The following is a 13304-nucleotide window of genomic DNA, read 5'->3' as shown; positions in this document are numbered from 1 at the left end:
GTACAAAAAATTATAATAATAAATGAGGACAAACTCTTGCCCAGTGGGGAAAAGGCTTTGGGGGTTATTAATTCCTGCATGTGAAAATGCAGTAAGTAAAAAAATTATAACTTTGTTTTATTACCTTGTAAACATAATTTTGAGCCTTAACTTTATGTGTCACATTTGAAATACCACAGATGAAATGAATCTGGTTTCGTATATTATTCAAATTTCTCCATCCATCCCTTTTTTGGTGGATTTCAAGAAACAAGAGGAGAAAGAAAAATGAAAAAATAAACAAGAAGCAAAGGAGACCATGTCATTCTGACGGCACCTTCTACTCACCATGGTGACTCATAACTTGCCCAGCAGCTTCTAAACTGACGTTCTGAAGGTAGTTGTGACAGCGTTCCTTGTGTTCCTCCAAAGAACTGCGTTGCTTGTAGCTCCGTCCACAGTAGTTACATTTGTGAGGTTTACCAACTATGGAAAGAACAGCAGCTTTATGTTAAATTGGTGGGGCTAGCATGCTTGCCAATGGTGTCTTGATATTACAAAAATAGAATAGGAAAACACCTACAAAAGTTATTCCATCCTCTAACTTTTGCTCATTTCCTTTTTCTCTAACTCACTGTACTACTCTCCTAGCAGACATTCACCCACACCTTGAAAATAACAGCTGCAATAATAAACAATGCAGGTGGACAAAGAATACTGAGAAATATTTTCTGTGCACCAACAGAGAAATGTAATTTTGCATTCTTTATTCAAAACAATCATGAGAGACTCCAAGACAACATTGAGCAAGAAGGGAGAAAGCAAGGGGCATAAAAAAAACTAAGGAAAGCTTAGTTCGCTAGAGACAAAAATTACATGTTCCTAATTATCTTTTAAAACGAAGTGTACACAAGGATGACCACACCAATTAAGGAAACTCTAGAAAAGTGTGGTATTATATCAAAGCTACTATACCAGATATGGCATTGGTTAGCAGTGTAGTGTGGCTTCGTGCTCCATATGAACATAATTTAACATCTTACGGGTAATGGTAGATTAGAATTCACTGCAAGTTCTTTGTTAGAATTTCGTCTATATACTGTCCTTTTTTATACCTTTTATGGCACCAAGGGACTGTCCAAACTACACCACAGTAAAAAAAAAAAACAAGGCCCACAATGTAGTTATGGGAAAAGTTAATTCCAATTGTATGTTTCCCATCAAGGATCTGTTCAGTGAACTGGACTGAATAGTCAAACGGAAGTGAAAAGTCAATTTCTTCCCATCGTTATAGGAATGAAGGAAAATGCATTTGGCAGAAGGAAAGGCTATAATACAGAAAAACCTTATATAGCAGTGGAGTATATCCTTCCATGTAGGGTGACAATATATTGGCTAGCTAGCTAACCAACCATCAAGGTAATCACAAAAGTTAGCTGTTGGTTTGTTTAAAGAAAACGTATGGTGTCTCATTTCTTATGCAATATGCCTTGATTGTTGGGTAGCTGCCAACACAAATCACTTTGAGTCTCCTTGTAGAGAGAAAAAGCGGGGTATAAATGAACATAACAACAACAACAACAACAACACTTTCCTTCATCACAGATAAGATGAAAGAAAAGAACAGAGCCATTTTGCCACCAGAAAACCTTTGCCATCAGAAAATCTTTAAAACTACAGCCTTCTTTCCAAAGCTAATGGAATTTTTTCTTCCCTTGAATATTTGCAAAAACACCAGATATGTAATATAATATTTTGCTTGTGCTTCCTGACATTACTTCATCATGTGATACATTCATGGCAAACTAACTATTGTTCTGCTATTATTGCAATTTTCCAGACCTCTTCCCCTTTATATTGGGCCACCACTCTGTCTTGTCTTGCCTTGGCATTAATGCAGTAAATATGTATTGAATTATAATTGTGGTTTTGGGGGTCTAGTCAAGGAATTGCATGGATAAATGAAAATATGCTCTCTGCATAGATGAATCTACATCCTTAAGCTTTCACCTCCTTCCCATCAACACACAAGGGCAGGCTGTGCAAACCTTACTGACCCTAAATAAAACTAGTAGGTATATTGGGCCAAAGGGCACATGGACAAGTATGGAAAGTACCAATTTGCTTTCAAACATTTGTCCCACAAACATGACACAATGTCCTAATGTATACTAAAACATGAATACATATTAACATTAGTATATAGTTCTCAATTCATAATTTAAGGTTCATAGCTTGAATAATCAGGATAGGCCTGCTAGAAGAGATTGGTCTTTAATGCTGATTTGAATTATGAAAGATTGTTTTTTTTCTGGTAGATAATTCCACAATCTAATGATGGCTGAAGGAAAAGCTTACAGGCAGTCCTTGGGTTGCAGACAGAATAGGTTCTGTAGATTTGCTCTTAAGTTGAATTTGGATGTAGGTCAGAACAGGTACATAGAGTGTAATCAAGTCCTATCAAGTCTTGTTGTTTGGTTTGGTATTGTGATCTGGCCTAAGGTCTAATCAATAAAATGTATTACTAAGGTACATTTTTAAATTGTAATTTCACCCATATTTTATAGGGATGTTAACAAATACACACACACACACACACACACACACACACGAGTGTTTTGGATAGCATTAAGGATGTAATAACAAACCTGTAACATTTGTTGTGCCCCTCTTCTGAAGATTTCACCTCACCTTCTGCCCCTGACAATTAGATTTTGAAAATCTTGGCTTGTTGTGGAAACAAGGATTCGTGAGAAAACTTCACTGGTGCCACTTTTCCCCCATGAAGACTCTTTCAGAAGTGAATTTCCCTTTCTAGGGATAGATTTCCTCTCACTTCCTATTGTCTGACTCCAGTTTTTAAGGAGGTGTCATATGTAAGTTGGATGTCTATAACTTGGGGGCTGAACATATCCCTAGGTAGAGATCCAAGAGTCATCTTCTTCTTGGTGTCATTACTCACTCTCCTACTCACTCACCCTCCTTCCAATTCAATTGGATAAACAGAGATTAACAACAGCCACCTAACAGCTTGCCTGCCCACCCAGTCCTTTTCCTGAATTAGGCAGCAGCAATGGCTAGTCCTCTCCCTCCCTGTGAATATATAGGCTCATTTTTTTCAACTCCTTGAGTCCCCAGCAGTTGGGATCAGTGGCAACAAGCAAGAAAAGGAACCCAAGAATAGATCTCAACAGATGATACGCTGATGAAAAGCAGCACTATCAAAACCTGGAGCTGGCTTTGAAGCTGAGATTCACAAGAAATCTTGTATCCATAGTTCTATATATCACTAAATAGCAATAAGCCACTATGTGCAGGAGCTTTTGACTCTTTCAATTCAAGATGGTACCTCCCCCCCCCCTCCAGCTTCCCATTAACATCAAGGAAATTGTGGGTGATTTGCCAAAGGCTTGAGGGCCACAGTCTGAAAGCAAATCTTGGTTTCTTTGGGGCATCATGCCAAGATGTTTGCTTAAACTTGCATCTTCCTAGAGAATATAAAACTGCCTTTTCAACTTTGTCCTCGTGCCATGAGAAAGTGCTAGCTGAAAGAAATCAAAACTGGGATATTATTAAGGAGACATGAGAACCTGTTCTTATCAATAGGCTCTGTGAAAAGCAATGGGAGCATGAGGTCAAAGTCTGCCTTCAGGATCGCTGCATTCTCAAATTAAGAATTCAGAATATAGGAAGAACTGCTTGTTCAAAAAAGATACATTTAGTTCTGCCCCGTCTTTCCAACAGTGGACAGCCAGCTAGATGCATTCAAAATGCCTACACAAAGAAGATGATGTCCATAGCACAGAAAGTTACTTTTGAAACATAATTAGTTAGGCCTATAGTCCTAAGGCCCAGGTAAAAGCATAGTTAATAATTTTTACAAGTAAATACATTATGTAACTATAAAGCTAATACCAGTTACAGAAAGCCACCACTTATCTGATGGATGAAGGACTAGAGCACTGTCAGAAAAGAGGAATCAGTTGAAAAGTGGAACCTAGGACAGCTGAAAATGTATATAAGGCACTATCTATCACTTTTGCATTTGTGCACTACAGGTATATATGCAAAAGTACAGAAAAATTAATAAAAGCTTTAATATGATTCATGTGATATACTAACAAATTTAGAGTATCCAAATGTATTTTAGTAGTTTTCTTTCAGATGATATGGAAAAGTATGTTTGATTACTTTGTTTATGTGTGTGTAGAATAAAGCAACTAGGCAATATTGACAAAAGCACAGAAGCAGCTCTGCAATTTCTTAGGATAACAATATTCAATGCTTCCTTTAAAACAAGGCACTTTTACTAACACTTCTACTTGTCAGAACTATGAAAACAAAAACAATACTTAAGAGTGTCAAACATTCAATGAAAAATAGCAAATAAAAATATCCCATGATTCCAATAAGAAGAGTTAAAAGGAGGTTAAGAGAACTTGTGAGCGCAGTGATCTTGAGTACATTGTCATAAAAGAAAGGGATATAAGAAAAGTGATAAGAGGTGGTGCTCATCCACTCTAGAGCAAGTCCCTCTTTTTTCTTTTAGCACAAAAATAACACAGGACTACTAGGCAGATATTTCTGTCCTTATGCACACCAGAAAGTGAGATTAGTACAACAGCTTGTTACCACCCTGCAGCACCCTCCTTCCTACTTTGACTCTTCCTTCTCCTATTGTGTTAAATTCAGAATGGTTTTGAGATGTTTGAACTGATTTTTCTTGGGCACTGCTCTGAGATCCTGTGCTATGGGGCTGAATATAAATATTTTCAAAATAACTAAAAGGAGTTAAAATGTAATATGCAAATTTGATTCCCCAAGATTACAGGTATAATAGAAATGCTTTTTGGTTTTTTTTAATTTAAAAGTTATTCTCAGATGGATTTTACAGCTCAGAACATCATTTGTCAACCATATAAAATCTTAGATGGGCAACTGTTGAATGGTGCTGAACAGGCAAATTTGCTCTCCTTTCATTGTTTTAAACCTGAGTCAGATGGAATTGAAAACTTTCAGACAGAAAATGTCCTCCAAAAGTAGAGCAAAACATATCCCAAATTGAGAAAGGCCTTTGCAATGATGAAAAAAAAAAAACTAAAATTGCTCACTTCTTCCTTCAAAGGACTGAGATTGATTCAAATAGAAGTAACCTTGCATTGGATTGCGCTATTACTGTAATTCAGATTAATTTTTTTCTTTGTTTTTATCAATTTACTTGCATGTTCACTTGTTTGAGGCTGAGTCACACAGGACAAAGGAGCCGGCCTGATTTTCAAGGTCTTCACATGCTTTTTTTCTCTGTTCTCCCTACCATCTAAAGTGAGGCACAACATAACATTAAAAAAAATAAGAAAAACAATTATTGCTAAAGTTTCATGTGTTTTTAAGCTTCCTAAAATCAATCTAATGTGAATCCCAACTAAAGTATACCCATTGAGATCAACAGGATGAATATAAGAAGTGACCCACAAATCCATTTATTTCAATGGATGCAGATTAGCAAGGAGTAGTTTTGACTCAGTCTGTTTTTTTTAATAAATAAAATAAACAGAATTTGTTTCAATAGATGCAGATTATTTCAAAGGGTATAGATTAGTTGGGAATAGTATTTGGTTAGACTGCTTTTTAGTACATGAAATGAATGCAGAATAAAGTAAAACACTGAAGCCAAAGTTCTGTTTAGTAAGTGGCACAGGACGTCAGTTGTGCCTGTAATGAAATGTGTATCTCCACAGTGTACACTGGATATGCCCACAAGCTCTATAAGACATATTATTTGGTTAATCTATTCCTAGCATCTACAAGAACCAGGACCAATGTTTGGCAAGAAGGAACAGGTTTGTGGACAAGCAGGTTTTTCTGACTCACCTGCATGGATCAATTGGAAAAAAAAATAAAGAAACAGAGGGTGTGGACACTGCAGACAAGAGAAAAATCACAGGAGAATGAGTAAGGGTGCTGGCATGGAGCTTTGCTATACCACTGAGTTCCGCACATGCCAAGTCTCACAGGCTCAGTTCTGGAAAAGGGCAAAGGGAATAACAGCGGAAATAGGGGGAAGGGCAAGGTGCACTAAAAGAAAGCTGTATGCAGTGTATTTGGTTAGCCCTTTTGAAAAAAAGGACTTCAAACCCATAGAACCTCATACCCATATGCCCCATGCCTCAGCCAGATATTGATCTGAAACCAAAGCCTGGACATAGGGCTCATTCAACCAACAGGAGGAGTGAAATGATCAACCTAAACAGCAAATAATAGAATGAGGGACAGCAGTGGAAAATTCCTGGCCGTTCTTCCAGGATTCCCTGGCTGTTAGCTTTCCTTGAAGCACAGTGCAGCAGTGTTGGGCCCTTCAAATTAGCCTGCTGTCCCTATTCTGGTTGAGGACACCATCCAACTGTCACTGGGGAACTTTGATATAGCTCCTTGCCTTCTGCTTCAGGCACCAACAAATCTTGGCCCACATTTGTTGATATGCTTTGGAAATTTGTAACATTAAGCGACAGTTATCCGAAACAGAGGAAACACTCTCATAATAGACCTATCCAACGTAGGAAATCACTAAAATCTAAAGAAGGAAAACTGGGAAACACAAAGGACAATGACGAAACCACAAAAAGTATTTCCCCAAGAGGACAATGGGAAGTCCTTATATATTTTTTTTTCCATTTTTTCTCTTCTCTTTTGTTTGTTTTTCGTTTTGTTTATTCTTCAGCACTTTTCCCTCACTATCCTATACTTATTATGTTTTCCTAGCTTTCACTGTAACCTCACTTATAACATAATAAAAATTATTATATATTAAAAAAAAATTAAGCGACAGTTTAAGCATTGGGTCATCTCTTTTATTGGCTCATCAAGACCAATATAGTCAACTCTGAGTGGCTTTTGGGGATTTTGGCATTCTTTCTTTACCCTCTCTAGAGATCCCCACCATAAAATCTTGTATATTCATGGTGATGTGAACGGACCCCCCTCCTAGATGAATCTAACTAAGTGATATTGTTTTGGTTGCTGTTGAATACACTTATTATATCAGTACACAAACAGATCTTGTAGAGACTAACTGAGGGCTTCTCTACACTGGGTCAAAACCTCAACTTAGATAAGAAGTCACTTCTGGATGTCCAGATGACATCCATTAGATAAGAAGTCACTTCTGGATGTCCAGATGACATCCAGGAACATCCTGTCCATAACATAAAGTTTTTACTCAGTATTACACAAACTCAGGGACGCTCCAAAGTTTCAGCTCCACACTTAAGGGTGAATGTAGATTGCTGAACCGGCTCTAATTGTTGCATACAATTTTATAGAATAACTCAACTCACTCCGCTGCATCTGTCAACATAAGATGCTTCTGAGGAAGTAAACTTAGTCTATAAAATCTGATGCTATCAACTTCAGTCTCATAATGTATTACCTTGCAGAATTTTAGCAATTCAACACATTAACTGCCGTGGGACTCATTTTGTGAGATATTTTTCCTTCTCTGTCAGAAAGCTGTGGAGCCGCAACTACAAATCTCAGGATTCCACGGGATGGAGCTATGGCTATTAAAGTGGTGTCAAACTACAGTAGAGTCTCACTTATCCAAGCTAAACGGGCCGGCAGAAGCTTGGATAAGCGAATAACTTGGATAATAAGGAGAGATTAAGGAAAAGCCTATTAAACATCAAATTAGGTTATGATTTTACAAATTAAGCACCAAAACTTCATGTTATACAACAAATTTGACAGAAAAAGTAGTTCAATACGCAGTAATGTTATGTTGTAATTACTGTATTTACGAATTTAGCACCAAAATATCACAATATATTGAAAACATTGACTACAAAAATGGCTTGGATTATCCAGAGGCTTGGATAAGTGAGGCTTGGATAAGTGAGACTCTACTGTACTATAATTCTGGGTGGAAAGAAAGATTTCAAGGTCTACAACAGAGGTCCCCAAACTAAGGCCTGTGCACTGAGTGCAGCCCTCCAAGATCATTTACCCGGGCCACGCCCTAAACTTTAGACGTAGAGTCACTCTAAGTCTGAAACGACTTGAAGGAACACAACAGCAACAATCCTAATTAACTTGACTCTATCATCAGCCAAAACAGGTCCACACGTCGCACTGAAATACTGGTAAGTTTATGTTGGTTAAAATTGTTCTTTGTTTTAAATATTGTATTGTTCTTTCAATTTTTTTGCACTACAAATACGATACATGCAGTATACGTAAGAATTTGTTCATGTTTTTTTCAAACTGTAGTCTGACTTCTCAACAGTCTGAGGGACCGTGAACCAGTCCTCTGCTTAAAAGGTTTGAAAACCTATGGCCTACAAGCTACCTTTGCATATTAATGTTTCAGACTAAGATAGCTATGTTTCTCAGGGGGGAAAATGTTGTGTCCTGTGTTGGAAATCAATTTTAATAGTTTAAATTTCTTGGTTATTAAGTCAATTCCAGACTATAAAATGATGTTCCTGTTAGCTTACTGCCATATTTGACTGTGCCCAAACTTTAGAGAGGATAATGCTTTCCTCAACCCAAATCACAGGCCAGGTTTCTAGCAGATGAAACTCAGCATTGTAACAAATAAAGAAGATCGCTGCAACAGGGGAACAAGTGAACAGAGAAAGATGCAAACATCTAAACAGTAGATATGTAATTCACAGTGCAGATCTCTTTCAAATAAATCATGCTGTTTAATAACCACTTTACAAAACCACTCCAACAACTCAAACACAACTCATTGGGCTGCCATTATGTAATTATTATGAACTTTTTTTGAGAAAAACAATTGTTTTAGGTTATTAGACTGTGTAAGAATACCTGTCTACAGAAATGAGGATATTTATTTTTTACTCTTTATTCCTGCCAGTAAATGGTACAAAAGGGATCAATGCAGTCATAGCTCCTGATATTCAATCCTCTATAGGTCTTGACTGAAGTTCTCACGTTACTTGGGAAAACTATTACAATCAGAAATATTGGATTTTGCTGTAGAAATGCATTTGCTGGCATCATCAAGGAGGGAGATTGTGTTTTTTGTGTGGCTATAGGGCTTTGGGGCAAAGAAAGAATATTACATATACCTGCCCCCAAACTGGCATTTTGCATTTTCAGTTGTATGGTCATTATGATCAGTGTGGACAAATAACTGGGGGCTGAAACAAAGCACAGTACAACCTCTCTATCCATAGGAATCCATTTCATGATTTTGCATTGGTATTTATCCCCGAAGAGTGAAAACAGAGTGTTCACTATCGCACCCACAAATCCATGCCTAATTGATGCTTTGTTGATTTGAAAGGAAGATTCACATGCTGAGGCACAGGTTGCCTGAGTTATGCTCCCTAAAACAGCTCTTTCCCCATGTGCCAAATCCAGTGAGAAGCCCAGTTTGGCTCCTTCCCCCCACTAACAAAACAGTCCATATGCTTCTTCAGTCAAGAGAAGTATTGCAGCAGCCCTCAGATTTGGGTGTTAGGGATGGGGCTGTTATCAGGGGCTCAGTGTGGACAACCTGGTTCCCTACTCCCACCGCCTTTGTCTGTGGGTGCTCTGGCATTGCAACAAGACAATGTGGGAACTGACAGTCTGCTACAAGGAAGAAGGCAAGCAAATGGTGAGGAGGGATCCCTGTCACCATGATTACGGGTAAGTGAAACCAGGGATACTAAAGGGAAAATGCATAACAGATATAACAAGAATCTATGGTTTCCACCCCCAATACACACTCTCCAGAACATCTTTGCACAAATCTCCTTTAACAATGAATGTGGGAATAAAGAGTGTCTTCTGTATGACATTTTTCCATTTACACTGTTATCTAGAATACATCAACCTCCAGGCCACATTGGGGGGGGGGGGACTTCTCTTAACTGAGAACAGACACAACAAGGCTGGTATGAGTGTTTTTTGCATTATGCTGCGGGGTAGCATATTTGCCCCTAATTTGTCTCAGAGTTCCCAAAGTTCATCTTTCTGAATCCTAGAAAGGTAGTCCACTGACTCAGGTGTTTTCAAACTTTCTCTGAAGGAAGGCCTTAAAGTTAACCCCAATCCCCTCTCATGTTGCTGCATGATGTTGCCCTCTCATGTTATGCACCTGATCAATCTGGGGTGCTTCCAGACAGCGCCAAAATCTGTTTAAAAAACCCGCTTTGACATGGATTCCTTCACCAAAAAAACCCAGGCTTTCCTCTGTGTGTGTGTGTGTGTGTGTGTGTGTGTGTGTTTAGATGCCATCCTGAAGTCCCCCAAAACAATCCTTAAAATTTAAAAAAAAAAAAAAACGTGCCAGGCTGCCACTGTCCTTCAGTCCTCCTGGCATGTAGAAATGACACATCAGGATAGATGTGAGAGCGCGGATGAGCTCCCTCTATCAGCCCCAGCTCCATGCGGGGACATGAGAGAAGCCTCTCACAAGGATGGTAAAACATCAAAACATCCGGGCGTCCCCATCCTTGCAGACAGCCAATTATCTCACTCCAGAAACGACTTGCAGTTTCTCAAGTCGCTCCTGACACGGAAAAAAAAAATCAGGATAATGGGGGGGGAGGAATATTGCCACCCCCCCCATCTCTTGGTGCATCATTTCAACATGCCAGGAGAACTGCGGGACCACCTTAAGAGGCCCAGTAAGTTTTTTTAATTTTAAGGGTTGTTTTGGGGGGCTTGGGGAGAGGTGGTGGGTGCCATCCTGCAACGTTGGGCTCCATGAGCCCAAAAGGTGCAAGATAGCTGTAAGGACTCACCCCCGCTTAGTTCCAGTTGGTCCTGCGACTGCCCAGTGGTGAATCCCCACAGGCCCAATACCCCATTAGACCTAGGCCTTTCAGGAAGACCCGAATCTAATGGGGTATCTAATTAATTTGGTTTTACCTGAGAAATCGTTTGGACGCCTCCAGTAAAACCAAGATAGGTCTCAATTTAAATGTCTGTCTGGATGGGCACCTAACTGCAACTATGTCAGGCTTACTGAACCTAGGCTGCCTTAGCTCCTATTCAATTCTCAAACTGACTTTTGAAGAGAAGAGCCCTCGCTTGAGCAAGGCTGGCTCCGATTTGATTTGAGATGCCTAAATTATTTTAACAACTGATTTGTGGGTTTTGTGCTCTGATACTTGTTTAAATTTACTGTTATGAGCCATCTTCAGCTTCTTTAAAAATAAGTGGGATATAATTTTAATAAAGAAAAAAGAAGTGCAAGTTCTGCTACAAATATGAGCCTAGACCATTTTTTGGGCTATAACTCACAGAATCTTTCTCATACTGACTGGAGATTCTGGGAATTGTAGTAGTCCCAAAGTAACCCTTCCTAATTTGTGTCCCCCAAATACTAAACCTAACACTTGGTTGTGTCCTAAAACGGACAACATTAAACTAATTGCAACTTAGAGGGTATGGCAAAACTCATAATTGGTGATATAGTCATGGAATATTGAAATGACTGCGATCAGGGACTGCTGAAAAACCTTTGGAAATGCTGGTGGGAATTGAGCTGATCCAAACCTACTGGGCTGATATGCAACTCTGGGCTGATATGCAACTCAATTATTCATCATATTTCACACTTCTCTCAAGTTTGCAATGCAGTTCTCCACTCAAAAAACACATGGCTTAGGACTTTTTAAAAAAAGTTCATAGAGCTACTTCACTTCATAAAAATGATTGGTCTTATTTTTAGTAGTGATTTTTGCATACCATAAAGAGCCCTGACAGAAGAGATAAAAAGAAGAAACTGCCAGGGTAGATCGTCTGTGGAGTGTCCCTGTTCATTCTCCAGCAATGATGGTCTCTTTTCTGGCCAGTGGAGAAGCCATATTGAAGTGACTTCAGGGAATATAATCCTTCTCAAAGGGAAGGAAACCACACTCCTGCAACTAATTATAAAAACACTATGGGATTAAATCCATGCTCTCAAATGGTACATAAACAGAGAAGGTGAAAGATCTTTGTATTTTTTCCCGATAACCTTCAATCATGTATGTGTGTGTGTCTCAAGGAAAGGTGTTTTCTTTGATCTCTTTATTTTTTTTCTCGCTATCTATTTGTATTTTAATCATCTGTATTCAATGTGCTTGCTCCAAATAAACTGTGTATGTTTTTGTACCTAGCTAACACAGGAACCCCATCTCAACATTTAGTTAAGGAGATATACATCTCTTCCTCTGTTACACAGGGCAGACAGCCATGTATGCCTTGCCTCAAGTCAGCAGGATAGCACAATTATGCAAAATGTTTGCAAGCCAACACTTCCTGTGCAACCATTTGGCAATTTGTGTGAATTAGCAACTCTGAGGAAAAAGGAGTAGAAGAAGGAACACTTTAATTAAAAAAAGAAATGGATAAATGGCAAGAGGGCTTAAGCTGAGTTAAAAGTGGTTCCCTAAGGTGGAAAGCCCTTAGTACAAAACTTTGTGAACTTTGCAAACAACAAAAGATAAATATGTAGGCAGTGTTATTTGAGATTAACAATAGTATCAGAATCAAGATCTAGTGCTCATTTGGTTTTCGTTAAGAAGCCCAGTTTATCAGGAGCAGTCTAGGTTACTGCAAAAATTCAATAAATTATCTGTAGTGTGGTCAAACTACTTTGGATACAAATAAGGTTGCAGTAGGATCGAGTGACTGCAGCCTGAAAACAAATATGATCCATTCAAATTAATGTGATTTACTCCCAATCCCTGCTTAGGGCAGAGGTTGAGAAAAAAAAAGACTCTACAGATAAAATCCAAGTATTTTTCTGGGATTTAGTGGGTAAATCCTGTATCTTTTAAAAACCCATTTAGGTCTCACAAGTAACTTCGCATTTTGTGTTGTTAAATATCATATTCCTTTATAATGTACATTTTCTTGGTCTTCCCTGAATATTTAAAGAGCTGAGTATGCTTAACCCACAGAAGAGAAGGTTGAAAGGAGACATGATAGCCATGTACAAATATGTGAAATGATGTCATAAAGAAGAGGGAGTAGGTTTGTTTTCTGCTGCCCTGGAAACTAGAACTCAGAGCAATGGGTTCAAATTATAGGAAAAGGAGATTCCACCTGAACATCAGGAAGAACGTTCTGGCTGTAAGAGCTGTTCAGCAGTGGAACTCTCTGCCTTGGAATGTGGTGGAAGCTCCTTTCTTAGAAGCTTTTAAACAGAGGCTTGATGGCCATCTGTCAGGGATACTTTGATTGTGCTTTTCCTGCATGGCAGGGGGTTGGACTTGATGGTCCATGTGGTCTCTTCCAACGGTATGATTCTATGTTTATTGTACTCTAAACAACAAGGAAAATTTTGACATACCTGGTTTTTCTGTGCAGAAATAAGTTTTCTT

The 13304-nt window shown here is 38.6% G+C and overlaps 1 protein-coding gene across 6 annotated transcripts in view; it reads right to left on the bottom strand.

Moving 5' to 3' along the window:
- Positions 1-13304, bottom strand: part of ikzf2 (IKAROS family zinc finger 2) — a 129286-nt gene that overhangs the window by 40027 nt on the left and 75955 nt on the right. For all 6 annotated transcript variants that reach the window (XM_062961047.1, XM_008113480.3, XM_062961062.1 and 3 more), the window contains one exon: positions 328-465. In XM_062961047.1, the coding sequence (XP_062817117.1) occupies positions 328-465 (138 nt within the window). The remainder of the gene's footprint in view (positions 1-327; positions 466-13304) is intronic.

The sequence above is a fragment of the Anolis carolinensis genome, chromosome 1, assembly GCF_035594765.1.
Source record: "Anolis carolinensis isolate JA03-04 chromosome 1, rAnoCar3.1.pri, whole genome shotgun sequence".
Lineage (NCBI taxonomy): Eukaryota > Metazoa > Chordata > Lepidosauria > Squamata > Dactyloidae > Anolis > Anolis carolinensis.
The sequence above is the reverse complement of the archived record's forward strand: the minus strand, read 5'-3'. Positions and strand labels throughout refer to the sequence as shown.